The sequence below is a fragment of the Lasiodiplodia theobromae genome, assembly GCF_012971845.1.
Source record: "Lasiodiplodia theobromae strain AM2As chromosome Unknown scaffold_21, whole genome shotgun sequence".
Lineage (NCBI taxonomy): Eukaryota > Fungi > Ascomycota > Dothideomycetes > Botryosphaeriales > Botryosphaeriaceae > Lasiodiplodia > Lasiodiplodia theobromae.
In genome coordinates, this window is record NW_023336419.1 from 76,044 (window position 1) to 89,917 (window position 13,874).

General features: G+C 56.7%; 5 protein-coding genes across 5 annotated transcripts; 3 read left to right on the forward strand and 2 right to left on the reverse strand.

The window, feature by feature from the left end:
• Positions 1-708: 708 nt before the first annotated feature.
• LTHEOB_7056 (DNA repair protein) lies at positions 709-2,117 on the reverse strand (the record flags this gene model as incomplete). The annotated part of the gene is made up of 5 exons (XM_035516380.1): positions 709-732; positions 809-966; positions 1,255-1,365; positions 1,573-1,950; positions 2,003-2,117. The coding sequence occupies 5 exons, from the start codon at positions 2,115-2,117 to the stop codon at positions 709-711; spliced, it is 786 nt and encodes a 261-aa protein (XP_035371503.1).
• A 3,287-nt stretch (positions 2,118-5,404) lies between these two features.
• On the forward strand, positions 5,405-6,381 carry LTHEOB_7057 (Zinc finger CCHC-type protein; the record flags this gene model as incomplete). Its single annotated transcript, XM_035516381.1, has 3 exons — positions 5,405-5,444; positions 5,836-6,219; positions 6,272-6,381. The coding sequence occupies 3 exons, from the start codon at positions 5,405-5,407 to the stop codon at positions 6,379-6,381; spliced, it is 534 nt and encodes a 177-aa protein (XP_035371504.1).
• A 2,293-nt stretch (positions 6,382-8,674) lies between these two features.
• Positions 8,675-10,520, forward strand: LTHEOB_7058 (Arylsulfotransferase; the record flags this gene model as incomplete). Its single annotated transcript, XM_035516382.1, has 5 exons — positions 8,675-8,794; positions 8,848-8,908; positions 8,966-9,030; positions 9,092-9,567; positions 9,641-10,520. 5 exons carry the CDS (start codon positions 8,675-8,677, stop codon positions 10,518-10,520), a joined length of 1,602 nt encoding a protein of 533 aa, XP_035371505.1.
• A 597-nt stretch (positions 10,521-11,117) lies between these two features.
• Positions 11,118-11,423, reverse strand: LTHEOB_7059 (uncharacterized protein; the record flags this gene model as incomplete). The annotated part of the gene is made up of 1 exon (XM_035516383.1): positions 11,118-11,423. The coding sequence occupies one exon, from the start codon at positions 11,421-11,423 to the stop codon at positions 11,118-11,120; it is 306 nt and encodes a 101-aa protein (XP_035371506.1).
• Positions 11,424-12,076: 653 nt separating this feature from the next.
• Positions 12,077-13,146, forward strand: LTHEOB_7060 (Ribonuclease hi large subunit; the record flags this gene model as incomplete). Its single annotated transcript, XM_035516385.1, has 2 exons — positions 12,077-12,281; positions 12,335-13,146. The coding sequence occupies 2 exons, from the start codon at positions 12,077-12,079 to the stop codon at positions 13,144-13,146; spliced, it is 1,017 nt and encodes a 338-aa protein (XP_035371507.1).
• Positions 13,147-13,874: the final 728 nt, after the last annotated feature.

Consider the following 13,874-nt stretch of genomic DNA (forward strand, 5'->3'; position numbering starts at 1 on the left):
GAAGGCAGCGTCGCGCATCACGGTTGCGGACGACTTCTGTGAAAGCAAATTCAAGCCCAGCGTTGGCGTTGGGGTTGATTTTGAAGTCGGAGAGGTTAAGATCAGAGAACGATTTAGTACGGAGAGGAGCTGAGGGAGCTTGTAGGCGATTCCGTTGGCGTAGCGAGCTACTGTTGTTTGATGTGCGAGATCCCGTTTGCGGTGTCAGGAGTTGAGAGGCCAGGGACTTTTTAGCAGGGATTGATTTTCGGGATTTAGGCGTTGTGGCGTCCCGACTCTTCGTCACAGTCGACCTTGGGGCTGATCGGGCTGCACGGTTGGTTGCTGGAGTCCTCGGGGATCTGAGTGGCTTTCGCTCTGGCGGTGGATTATCGTACAATTCGGCAAAGCGCCGGCGTGACTCTTCCATCTTGGCTGGGGAGAGCTCTCGTATCTCTGTGCCTTCTCCGTCCTCTGAGAGCAGCGGCACAGCCTTTGCCCCTCGCCCCTCATCGCCGCCTCGTCGTGGTCGAAGAGCAGGAAGAGTCCCGAGCTGAGGCTGTGGTTGTATGTTGACATCTCGAGAACGCAGCACTCTGGCTTTACGCGGATTATTGGGGCTTCTCGTTAAGATAGCTTTTGCAGACTCCCGCAAGTCATCTTGCTCTTCATCTGCAGGGCTGGGATCTGAATCAGAAACTTCAAACACAACATTTTCGTCTTGCGCCTCTAGTTTCGGTTCTTCGGTAAGCCCTGTCCCTCGAGAAAAGTCTAGCGGGAGGCTTGAAGACCGTTCGCGAAGTAGTGCTGGACGAGACTTTGTCCATACATCGTTCTGCAGCTGCGATTTGCGGATGGCATCCTGCATACGACGACGCTTCCTTGGTGTTTGTATCCGAATTCCCATATCATCGAGATCAAGGGTGCTGACTCTGTTGAGAAGCGCAGGGACAGGTGGTGCCGTGACCTGAGTATCAGCAGGCTCCGCTTTGACAGGGGGTGGTGGTTCCGAGCGTCGGCCTCGAGGGTCTTGATACACTGGGACATGGCTAGGATGCTTTCGTTTCAAGGACCTTTCGGAGACAACTATTGGCTCGTCATCAGAAGAATGATGCTGGTTAGCAGGCTTCTCTGCAACCTGCATGTTTTCGTTACGGTCATCAACATCCTGAGTTGTTTGGCTGGATGTGAGTCCCAAAGAACCGCGATGGGAGGGCGATGATGCATCGGCCTGATTTCGCTGATCAGACTGGCACTTTTGCTGTTCAGACAAACCTTCCTCATCTTTTGAATGAGGAAGTGTTGCTGATACATCAGTGATCTGTGGGAGCTCCTCCGGAATGTCGGATGAAATGATTTCCGGGAGGTCTGCAGCAGCTGAGACAGCTTTAAGGGGGTTAACGTCGGTTTCCAGAAACTGAACTGCCTGTTCTGTTATTTTTTGACGCATATTTTCCGCGTCCAGACAAGGTCCTGGCGTGTGTTGTGCTTTCAACGACGGCGATGCGATGCTTGCGGGTGATGGTGGCCTGTCCATGTCGACTAGAGAATCTTTGGCAGACTTCCCTGCTGTACTGTCTCGACGGCTCTTACGCCTTTTTTCGCGCTCCTTAGAGGCCCATGTGTTCCACTCCTTGACCCGGCTTTTCATCGAGGCATTCTGCTTGGCCATCATTTCCGAGTTCAGTCTCAGCCCATCGTTCTCCCGGAGGATGACCTTGTACATGCGCTCGAGCTCTTTGTATTCATGAAAAGGGACTGTTGCCTCCTGGGTCGCGACGGTTGCGGAACTGCGTGGAAGAGCGTGTGTGTTGGGCGTCGACAAGGGTTCGATTTGCGGTACGGTGGACGTAGAAGCCTGGATGGCAGCCTCAAGCTGACGCTTCAACTCCTCATGTTCTCGTTCTAACTCCTCAATACGAACAAGGAGCTTTGTGTTGCTGCGTTCTAGCGCTCGCTTTTCGTTTTGATCTAGACGTGGTCAGCAAAAGCTTGGGCAGGCAATAGCAATAGATATGCGTACGGCGAATATTGTTATTTCTGATATTTTGCTGCAGAATCCTGGAGTGCCTTTCGATCGCGTCGTCCGTGTCATCTATCTCTGGCCATGGTAAGGCAACTTCATCTTGCTTCTCCATGACTCGAATAAGAATGCGGACGCGTCTCTACGCGTCACTTTCGCGATTGCTGTTCAGTCGCTGCGTCAAGCGGGGTCAAAAGCGAAGGTAAAGACGGACGGTTTGCAATGCGAGATGGTATAGGGTACATTCCAGGAGAGCTGCACGACCACAAGGTAGTCATGAAGGATGCGCTACGCGTGGTTGCCTAGAGACGTGGCGCGTTCCATTAGCTACGCCGCCACCGCGGTGACGCGCCGCACGTGCGCGCTAATTTCATTATCGCAATCGATAACGAACCGACTCGCGCTTGCCGCGAACCCCGACAGTGACTCCCGCCTTCTCCTCCGACACTCGCGCGCGCCGCCGCTCCGTCGCTACGATGCCTAAGCGTTGCGCTGAAGATAGCGACCAACATGCGCTGCCTCCAGCAAAGCGAGCGAGAAAGCCCATCTCCGACAAGCTGTCTCAGTTGAGTGATGAGCTACTGTTGCGCATCCTTTCATACGTACCAGTCGCTACGTTGAATATATGTCAGAGGTAAGCATTCTTTCGTGCCCGCAAGAGACCAGGCACTGACATTCCATTAGGGTATCGAAACGGTTACACGCCGTCGCCAGCGATCGTCAACTTTGGAAAGCTGCCTATTACAATCGTTTCGTCCGGCCTCGCGCATCGAGATTACCCGGGATCAAGGACGCGAACACACCCGATCATCTCCACTTCTCCTCCAAACTTTCGAAATGGCTTGATGAGGCAACTTTGGTGAAGAAAGGCAAGGAGACCAACTGGAAGAAGCAGTATAAACTTCGTCACAACTGGTCGCGGGGAAGTTGTGATGTGGATGAGATACCGCTGTCAGAGGCGCCACCCGTACCGCCGATTTTGGTCCACCTGCACGACGGCACCATCTACACTGCAGATGCGATCGCCGGACTGCGTGCCTGGTCGACTCAGAAAGACCGAGCCCTCCTCGCAAGCATCGCTTTGGGGAATAATGACGACCGCGCACGTCCTGCACCGACGTCCTTGACCGTCGACACAGACACAAAGAATCTCTCCCATCAACACGTTGCCGTGGGGTTTGAAGATGGGAGCTTCTCTATCTATCAACTAATTAAAAACAGCATGATATTCTCTCTTTTATACAGCCATCCTGCCTCCTCCAATGGCATGCTCTCAGCTCTGGCATTTGCTTCCCCTTACATATTAACAATGACTGGCATGCAGCTATTATCACTTTACAGTTTTCCCAAGGAGCCACAAGATTTACGAAGGCAAGATATCTTGGACCCACCTCGGTTACTATACTCGCTGAGGTCACATACCGTCTGGCCGCCGTTATCGCTTTCCATCCGACATTCCTCGCAAAGTGTTGTGGCATCAATCGCATATGCCTTGCCCACATATTTCTCCGGATGGACCGTTGGTATCCAAGAGATGCACATTACCCCAGAAGGAAAGCTTGTGGATTCACGGCTCGCGTCAGCCGACCAGCCGGGTTTCCAATCGCTAGTTTCAAACTTGAGCCTACCACCTTCTCCTGGTGGGCGTTCGGATCCAGGCACACCGGCGACATCAGTTCCGATCTGCTCTAAGCCAACGTCTCTTTCATACTCGCATCCTTATCTCCTCAGCTCACACCCAGACAACACCCTTACTCTTTACATGGTCACCTCAACGACATCCTCGTTGAACATTGGACCAGGCACAAGGTTATGGGGCCATACGTCATCAGTGTCTGGGGCGCACGTGGGGGGCAGAGGAAAGGCAGTCTCCGTCACTTCACGCGGCGATGAATTGCGCGTTTGGGAGCTAGAGGGAGGCATGGTTTCTTCGGCAACTAGAAGGCGCAATCCTGCCGGGGAGCTGAGTATCCGGATCAAACCCGAAAAACGGACCCCTCTCCGGTCGGACTTGGATCACCCCTCTGACAATGAAGCCGGCCACAGCTCTGACCTCGGACTCGCCCTAGACCACAGTCTTGATGAGACAGCTGTAACAAAAGGTTGGATTGGATTTGACGAGGAGAAAGTGATTGTGTTGCGAGAACGGAGTGAGGGGAGTCAAGCGTTAGTCGTGTATGATTTCACCTAGAGACAAAGTCTCCGGGTTGGCAGGACAATGAGTGTGTGTGCGGCCTTACAAGCCGCTGTTCCGTGAAGAAGATCGCCTTTCCTAGGCAGTGAGTTGTGTTGAGATGCATCGAAACGCCGCAATCGACTTTGGAGTATCGGCACTTCCGCCCAAGACGGTATCGAATCTGCCCTCAGGAGTGATCCAACCACTTCCAGGACGTTATGAGCCCTATGCCCCCAGGTTCCAGGATTCAGTCGGTGGCAAAGCAAGATTTTTCCGACAGCAATGGGCGGCAGAACACAAGGCACGCTGTTGGTGACCACCACAGGAATGAGACGCGCATGCGACAAGCTCCCGCTGTCCTGGCCATATTCGATACGTTTCATGCGCCTTGACCGCTTCGCATTTGGCTCAACCGCCAAGGTCAACAACATCTGGATCTTCTCAGCCGAGACGGCGTGGTGACCTAGGACTGTGAAGGATCTTCGGTCTTCGATCAGCAGTGTTGCTGCTCAGCCCAGCTGCGGCGCACACTATTCTGCCCTTCCGGTGGCTTGGTCTTGCTTGATTTGGGTTGTTTGGCAGCGATCGAGACGTGAGCTTCACCGCGCGGAGAGCCTGGCGGTGGCGGACCCCTCAGCACGTGCATCCAACGGGGCTGACAGCTGCTGTGCGACCATCACCGTCACGAGCCTCAACCGCCGGTGCGCCTGCCCTGCACAACATTTGCTCGAGCGGGCGGCTCCACTTGCTGCGCGGGCATCAAAGCTTGCGGCGGGGTGGGCAGATCTGGCAAATCGGAGACTCCACCAACGGGCAGCGGGTCGTAGGTGAGCCAGAGGCTGTCTACATCAAACACTCTCGCAGCTGCGCACACGGCGCTGCAGTTTCTTTTGGGTGTGCAAACCGAAGACTGATACTACTCGCTAAAGGCCCGACGTCTTTCCGTACCCGCGGGGCGCTAGCGCATCGCACCCACCGTTCTTGTTTTCGCCTCTCTGCCTCCAGCCTTTATAAAGCGTCCGGCTGCCCTTCAATCGCCCCAAGGTCCACTCTGCGCACGACACACGTCTTTCCGCACTAGCACCATCTCCGTCCTCTTTGACGACCCAAAGTCCAGCTCTTCGGTACGCCAGCCCAGCGCCCTGCTGCTCCCCACCCGCCTCCCACTGCTTGCCTCACTGACGCCGCCCAGACTTCCAACGTCACAGCCCACCACCCACCTCACCATGGACTTCTCGGCTCCCCCCGCCCGCGGCTGCTACAACTGTACGTCCTGCCCTTTCCTCTAGCGCACACGCGATGCCTGCGGCGCCGCTCCGCCCACCTGCTTCTCGCACACACTGCATACAAAATTCGCATTAAGCTCTCACACACAGCGGGGACGGTTCGTTGAGCTGTAGATCCGAGTGGAGTCCTTGCGACGCCCACAACGAGCAGTCTTGGTCGGCCATCGCTCGCGTGCCCAGCTCGGCACACGGCGACCGACCGAGATGACCGCACTGCGATGTGACCTTTTGTGAAGCGCCCACCTCTCCCACCACCCTGTGTATTTTACTTGTCCACGTTGTCTGGTTACCGCGCCCCAGCTTCAACGTCGGGCATGTTTCGTCGCTCTCTGCGCCAACGCCGAGGGGAATCTGAGCTAATCGAGGAGAAGGCGGCGACACCTCGCACCAGGCCAGGGACTGCCCGACCAAGGGCAACCCCACCTGCTACAACTGCGGCGAGCAGGGCCACCTGAGCAGGGAATGCCCCCAGCCCCAGGCTGAGAAGCCCTGCTACCGCTGCGGCAAGGTCGGTCACCTGTCCCGCGAGTGCCCCGAGGGCGGTGCTCCCGGCATGGGCGCTGGCCAGGAGTGCTACAAGTGCGGCAAGGTCGGCCACATTGCTCGCAACTGCAACACGTACGGCGGTGGTTTCGGCGGCGGCTACGGCGGTGGCAGCGGCTTTGGCGGCGGTCCTCGTGGCCAGACCTGCTACTCCTGCGGCGGCTACGGCCACATGTCCCGTGACTGCACCCAGGGCCAGAAGTGCTACAACTGTAAGTACCCTTCCCACTGATGGCACACGCAACGGCTCTAACTGTGTTGTAGGCGGCGAGGTTGGCCACCTGTCCCGCGACTGCCCGTCCGAGACGTCCAACGAGCGTGTCTGCTACAAGTGCAAGCAGCCCGGCCACGTCCAGGCTGCCTGCCCCAACTAAGCCAGTCATGTCCTTGATGGCGCAAGTTTGAGGCTGGCTGCCGAGAAGAGGGTGGCTTGTAGTTGGATTCGACGGCGGTGAGCTTCGTTTGGCGAAGTGGAGCTGCATTCATGATTACGACCCTTTCCTTCTCTTTCTTGTAAGATCTTGCAGCCATGGATCGTCAGCTCCTTGCATGCAGCATGAGCGAGTTCTTCTTTTTCCTTTTAATCATCATTGCTGCGACGGTGGATCAACGATCCAGGGACAGATTGGAACTCCGGGACAAGGACAAAAAACGATGGTAGGGGAAAAAAGGATTACTTTTCGAGGTGGGCGCCTGCGGGTGCAGGTTCTGAGTTGGAGGTCTGGAGACACTCATCTTGCGCGGAATAGCAGCGAGCATGGGGAACTAGGCGTCATATTTCCTAGTCACAAAAAGAAGCAGTTGCGAGTAGTAAGCAAAAGAACAGATCAACGTGGGCAGGGCTTTTATATGTGTGCGTGCACGCGAGCTAACTGCGATGACGAGAAATGCACCATGTTGGCGCAACACGTGGGTCGCTGGCGGGCTTTAGCGGTGATCGCGGCTTCGCTGTCCTTCCACCACCCTCTCCTCCAGCACCGCATGACTCCTTTCGCTTCGGTCCGTCGGCTGTTCTCCGAACCAAAAGAAGAAGACGGATCCCAGCGATGGCTCGCGTCGATCGTCGACAGAGAGCTTGGCATAAACTCGACCATGGGTACTGGTACGGCGGCAATTGTCAATTGAGAGGTGGCAGCGCGGCGGACCAGCGCCTGTCCTGCCAGTCACAAAGACCCCTTTCTGCTGCCGCCGTCTGCCACAAGCTGACCCGAACCTCGACGGCGTCTGCAGCTCTGTCGTCGGGGGTCAGCACCTGGCAGATCACAAGCGGTAAGATCCAGGTTCGCTTGCTTCGTGCGTCACGGGAGCACCTAAGTGGTCTCCCCTCCATCGCACAGGGCAGATCCACACCCCGCGAAGAGATGAGGAGGGGTAAGCCAGGCTGCCGTCATCTATCCTGGTACCAGCAGGGGTGGGTTCCAATTGATCGGATTGCGGGTAAAAAGCCTCCACAAGCAGAGACGAAGATACCTCAATGGAAGCGTCGTGATACACGTGCAAGGCGCGGCTCGTTCGCAAAATCCGATTAGCTCCGAGCTAACGAACGACGGCCAAGACAACTTACAGCTTTCAACGGCGACGGCAGCTAGCATCAATCGTGTCCGCTCCCCCGCTCCGCGAATGCCGGCGGCAATATTCTATCTGATGCTTGCGGGCATGACCTCACGTTAATTGCCACGGCCCGGCTCGCCACATCCGTTTCGGCTTCCCCAACTTGGGCTGAAGATGATGCGTTCTGGGGCAGCAACTGCAGGAAACGGCGGCGATTGCGTGTGCCATCCATCGGGAATCGGCCACTTTGCACCGTTATGGCCTTGGTAGGATGAGGCTGACGCCTGCGGCTGAGTGGAACACGGCGAATGAAGCCTTGGCGGAGATGCTGACGGCGGTGACAGTGGAGCAGATCAAGATGGCGAGGGCGAACGAGAAAATAAGAAGCTCTGAGACATGAAACAGGCAAAAGTTAAGTGGTTTTCCCCCTCTGCCTTCCCTGCCGGGAAACCGGCCGCGTGTCACTTTATGCCGAAACGGTAGTCCGACCATGACGATCTTAAGGCCGACGTAGTTTCGAAACGCACGCCCGACCTGCCTTGTCTGCTCATGAATCGACGCACTTTACCCGCAACCAGGATCAAACCCCTGGCTGGTAGGTATCCGCGTGGCACAGCCTTCAATCGGAGAGCCTAGCAAAAGTGCCACCTCCAATACCAAGGTCTCCCCATCATGACTGCCACAATGACACCGATAACGCGCAATCAAGCGCAGCGAAGCAGATCCTTCGCCGTCAGCCCCGTCCGCCATTCCCGCCTACATAGGTGGCTCGGCGTCATCGCCTTCCTGATGCGGCGTGAAGAAGACCTGTGCGCCTGTCAATCGCGCTGTGATTACAGACAGGCGCTGCCGATGGCGGACCCGAGCACCATCGGCGTTAACAGGCAATGATGTGTGCGCCTGCCTGCCTTGCTGATCCGGCTTGCGGGCTTTCTTCATATGTTTATCTACTTTGATGCCTGCCGCCGCGGATCCTTATTTCTGCTCCTGCTCGTTAAAACAGCGGATACGCCCAGGCTCGCCACTACTCTGTATTCGCTCTTTTTGGCCTCTGTCGCCATACCGTCGCTCTTTGTCGTGATTCTCTCTTCATCCAGTAGTCTTGATTCTTGAGCCATGCTCGCTTCTACCACCGCGCCCAGGGCCCGCGACGCTCTCGCCGCCCTGGCCTTTTCCTTTTTCACTTTGGCCGCCGCACAGGACAACACCACCGAACCACTTTCGACTTTCTATTCCGTACGTCTTCTTTGCCAAAATGGCTTGAGGGCTGATGCTAACGTTCCGCACAGCGCCCGGACTTGACGCCTCCCGCTCTCGACTGCTCAATCCAGGAAGATGGCGTTGCGCCAGGTGAGATGGCAGGCGCCTCCCCACAATGATCGACTCATGCTAAAGTTAATTGTTAAGGTTATATCTTCATTGCGCCATACGGCGCCACGCAGTCCGGTCCTTACATATACGATAAGTCTTGCGTCAGTGCCTGACGATCTCCCGAGCACGCAATCCGGGGCTGCATGCTAAGATCGCGAACAGAACCTTGTTTGGTCCGGATTTGGCTTCGCCGGCCCCGAGACCTCGCACGACGTCCAGGTCTGCACGTACAAGGGCGAAGACCACCTGTGTTTCATGCAGGGCAACCAGATGAAGGGTTACGCCCGCGGCCACGGCTTGATCCTCGACAAGTCCTACACGATCGTCAAGTCCATCGAGGTTGGCGGCAGCGGCGTTCCGTCGGTCGACATGCACGAATTCAACATGATCGACGACGGAAAGTCGGCGCTGGTCACTGCGTACATGACGATTCCGTACGATTTGGTCGACTACGGCATCACTACCGGCGTCGGATACCTCCAGGACGGCGTTTTCCAGGAAGTCGAGGTCGATACCGGCAACGTGCTGTTTGAATGGCGTGCCATTGACCATGTGCCGCTGGCCGCCTCGTATGTGTTGCCGAATGCTTCAGATACTTCTGGCACGGGTCTCTCGACGAGCTCGCCCTGGGACTGGTTGTACGTATTTACCACTATTTTGCTTCAGTGCAGGAAGCAAAATTCGAAAGTCATGCTAACTGAAATCCAACAGCCACATCAACTCGGTTGACAAGTCTTCGTACTCGGACACTTACCTGATCTCGGCCCGCAGCGTGTCCTCGATCTACAACCTCAACTCGACCGACGGCAGCATCATCTGGACACTCAGCGCCGGCGGCCAGTACACCGACTTCGACTGTACCAACTTCAACTTCTCGTACCAGCACGACGCGCGCTTCGTGTCGGAGAACTCGACGCACACGGTCCTCTCGTTCTACGACAACGCGTCCAACGGCTTCAACCAGACGTCGCCCGAGTCCTCTGCCATGGTGGTGGCGCTCGACCACACGACCAACAAGGCGACCATGCTGTCACGCATCACGGCGCCCGCGGCGGCCGGCGGCATCCTGTCGACGTCGCAGGGCAACACGCAGCTGCTGGCCAACGGCAACTTCTTCAACGGCTGGGGCAGCATCGACGCACTCTCCGAGCACGCCGCTGACGGCACCCCGCTCCTCTACGCCACCTGGGGCGCGTACCCGGTCATGAACTACCGCGCCTGGACCTTCAACTGGACTTCCACGCCCAAAACCGAGCCGGCCGTCTACGCTTTCGCCCGTAACGCCACCGACGCCGCGACGACGGCCGTATACGTGTCGTGGAACGGCGCGACAGAGGCCGCTAGCTGGAAGTTCTACGGCGGTGATGCTGCTGATGCAGTTACACAGGAGCTCGGCACCGCGGAGAAGCAGGGCTTCGAGACGGGCTTCAGCGCGCAGGGATTCAGCCAGTACATTTCCGTCGAGGCGCTGGATGCGGCTGGTAACGTGCTGAGCCGCAGCTCGCCGCTCAAGACGTTCGTGCCCAACCAGGCGTACGCGGACCTGTGCAGCGACGTCGGCTGCCCGGAGGCGACGTCTTACTCGTCTTGAAGGTTAGTGAGGAGTGCGGTGATGGACGGGACGTCGTCGCGCTCGGCTGCTACGGTCATGGTTGGTAGGGGTGGGTTTTGGGTTGCGGGGATGGGGGTTGCGGTTAGTGCGGTGGGTATGATTGCATTACTTTGAGAGTGATGAGGGATGGGGTTTGGGATGATGCTGGCATTCGATTCTTGTGTATACACTTGGGATCAGTATAGGTTATTTTGGTGTGCAGGGAGTTGGGGAGCGGATGAACGGGTTTGCTACCTCAGTATTTTAGAGCGTATGTGGTAATAAAGGACATGAAATCAAATCGTCTGATTTAACCAATGTTTTTACTTGCCAACGTCATTCTCGGTATGTGCAAAGTAGAACCGCTCTCAATGTTTGAAGAAAAACTACTCACACCCTCCACCTGGTGCTCATCTACTCGTCCGCAAATGCAAATCGAGACTCGTAGGGTATATTCCAAATTACAGGCCGTTCATATCATGTCTCATAAGCTACTTTCCAACACCCCAAAAACCAACCCCCCCTTTTTACTCGCTACTCGCAGTCGTCTGAATGCTGCATAGCTCCTTTCATTCCCCCTACTTTCCTTCCTTCTCTTCAGAGAAGCTGAGACACAAGGAACGTAAAGACGCTCGTCCCAACGGCCGTCATCATCATCACGGCGCCATCTTCCGGAGACAACATGATCGAGGTGCCGGCACTGCGATTGCCCGCGGCGGCGGCGCCAGCACTGCCGCCCTTTTTCGGTTCGGGCTCAGGCGCGGGTGCGGGTGCGGCTTCGGGAGCGGGGACGGGAACGGGGTCGGCGGCGACGAGTTGCAGCACGATTTGGCTGATGAAGATGAGGGCGAGGAGGGTGGTGAGGAATGTCGTGCGGGTGGTGGTGGTGGTGGAGGAGGACATGATTGGTGGTTTTGAGTTCCCCGGTTGCACGGAGATAGAGGTTGGTTAAAGGATGTGGTTGTGGTTATATCAAGTGCGGTGTTTTTTCTTTTTTTTTGTTGTCTTCTAATATATAGCGAGCACAGCAGCAGAGGTCTTTATAGCAGTTCGGAGAGCAGGCAGAAGGAGGAAAAGCAAGGTCGGTGAAGAAAGTATGACGCGGGGGCTGTGCTGCCACGACGTACGAAAGGATCTCGAGCCAGTGAGCTTGACTTGCTGGATTAGTCTCGATTTCCCGGGCAGAACGTGCTTGGCGGGCATGGCTAAGCAAGCTTTTCTGGCTGTGCGACTGGAGGCAATTGGCGGAAGCTTGGGTGGGGGCTGACGGGCTAGGGTGATGATGGTGGACGGACTGCAACGTGCCAATCATCAGTCTGCTCACGGTCTGTTGAGTTTAAGTGTGCGCTGGTGGGTAAGTCTAATGCCAGCTGGCGGCATAGGCGCTACGGTGAGGTCAAGGCTACGTTCTGTACTAGGGAAATGGTGGTGGGCGAGGCGGTGCAGTGTGGCTGGTGCACGCGATCCTTGCACTCGCGTTCCGTCGCGTCTCCCAGACGCGCTCCGGCCTCAACCTTCAATCAACAACACCACGTTCAATTGCACCGCGGGAAACAATGGACGAGCCTATGGTTGACGTGCAGGACGTTGCGCAAGAGACTCCCGCCGACGATGTCTTCCGCGCACCTTCGATCAACACCGAGCAAATCCTGAAGGGCGCTTCCTACGCTCACTACTCTCCCATTCCAGAGGTCATCGCCAATGACATGACCACTGAGTGTGTGCTCGGTGTTGATGAAGCCGGAAGAGGGCCTGTTCTCGGTAAGCTATAACCTCCTCAAGCATCCCTCCAAGCCGTCTCTAAACATCCGCAGGCCCCATGGTATACGCGCTGCTCTACCTGCCGCTCTCGGAGCACCGCTCCCTGCTAGCCGAGACGCACCACTTCGACGACTCCAAGGTGCTGCAGCCGGCGGTGCGCTCGTCGCTGATGGAGACGCTGTGCACGGCCGACACGGACCTGTACCAGCGCTGCGGCTGGGCGACCAAGGTCATGTCGGCGCGCGACATCTCGGCCGGCATGCTCAAGGCCGGCGGCACGTACAACCTCAACGCGCAGGCCATGGATGCCACTGTTGAGCTTATCAAACGCGTCTTCGCCATGGGCGTCAACGTCAAGGAGATCTACATCGACACCATCGGCCAGCCCGCCGCCTACCAGAAGAAGCTCGAGCGCATCTTCCCCACCGTCCACATCACCGTCGCGAAGAAGGCCGACTCGCTCTACCCCTGCGTCTCGGCCGCCTCTGTCTGCGCCAAGGTCACGCGAGACGCCGCCTTGGACGTCTGCTACGAGACGTATGCTTCGAGCGCAGACGAGACGCCCGCCTCCGCCGCCGGCTGGGGCTCTGGGTACCCGTCGGACGCGAGGTGCTCGGGATGGTTGAAGCGCAATATGGACCCCGTCTTCGGCTGGGGCGCCGAGTGCCGCTTCAGTTGGGGCACGGCCAAGGACATGCTGGAGGACAAGAAGAGCAACGGGGTCAAGGTTGACTGGCCGGTCGAGGACGACGACGAAGGCGCCAACATCTCGTCGTACTTTTCAGGCTTGCAGGGGGACGACCACCAGGGCGGCGACGAGCTGTCCAATTGGTTCGGCAGGCGTGTTACTGAGGAGGTCTTCTGAGCCGCTGCTGCCCGCACCGAGAGCTTTAATGGCACCTTCGAGGTTCCTGTCGGTCTTGCTCCATCGAGAATGGTGGATGGAGCGAGTACGTCTGATTCCAGCGCGGGCTGCGGCTTTGCTGCTCTTGAACGCTGTGCGAGGCTGAATACGGCAAAGCCAAAATACTAGAGCTTGAGATGCAGTCAGCAAGCTTCTGCAGTGCGACGGAAAATTTTCAGTACAGGCACAGCGCTCTGGTCCGCTTCCCTGCGCTGCTCGCCTTGCAAGCCATCCCGGATCGGCTTGCTACATGGTGCGACCCAAGCTGCTCTCCGTGGCATCCAGCTCTTGTTCTGTTGGACGAAGCTATCGGCGAATTTTTCGCAAGCAGTTGAGCTGCATCCGCACGTTTTGATACCCCATGCCGCAGCTCATCCACTACTGTCAATTTGTATCTACAAACCTCTGAAAGGATCAATACTATGATGATTATTGACCGCTTCAGACAGTCTGGCTGAAGTCTGCGGCGATCCGCAATCCAAATAGCGGATATGGGAGTAGCGACGATGGTCTTTTGTCAACGCATGACTTTGCACAGGCTATATGTTTTGTCAAGACACTTGTAAGGTTGTCCAGGCAGTTAGCCAAAGTGTTGAGAACGAATTAGAACAAGACATCAGACATGGCAATTCGCAGAAGCTTCTTACGCAAGTGCTCACTCCGGTGCAAAACATTCGGTCTTTTTATCG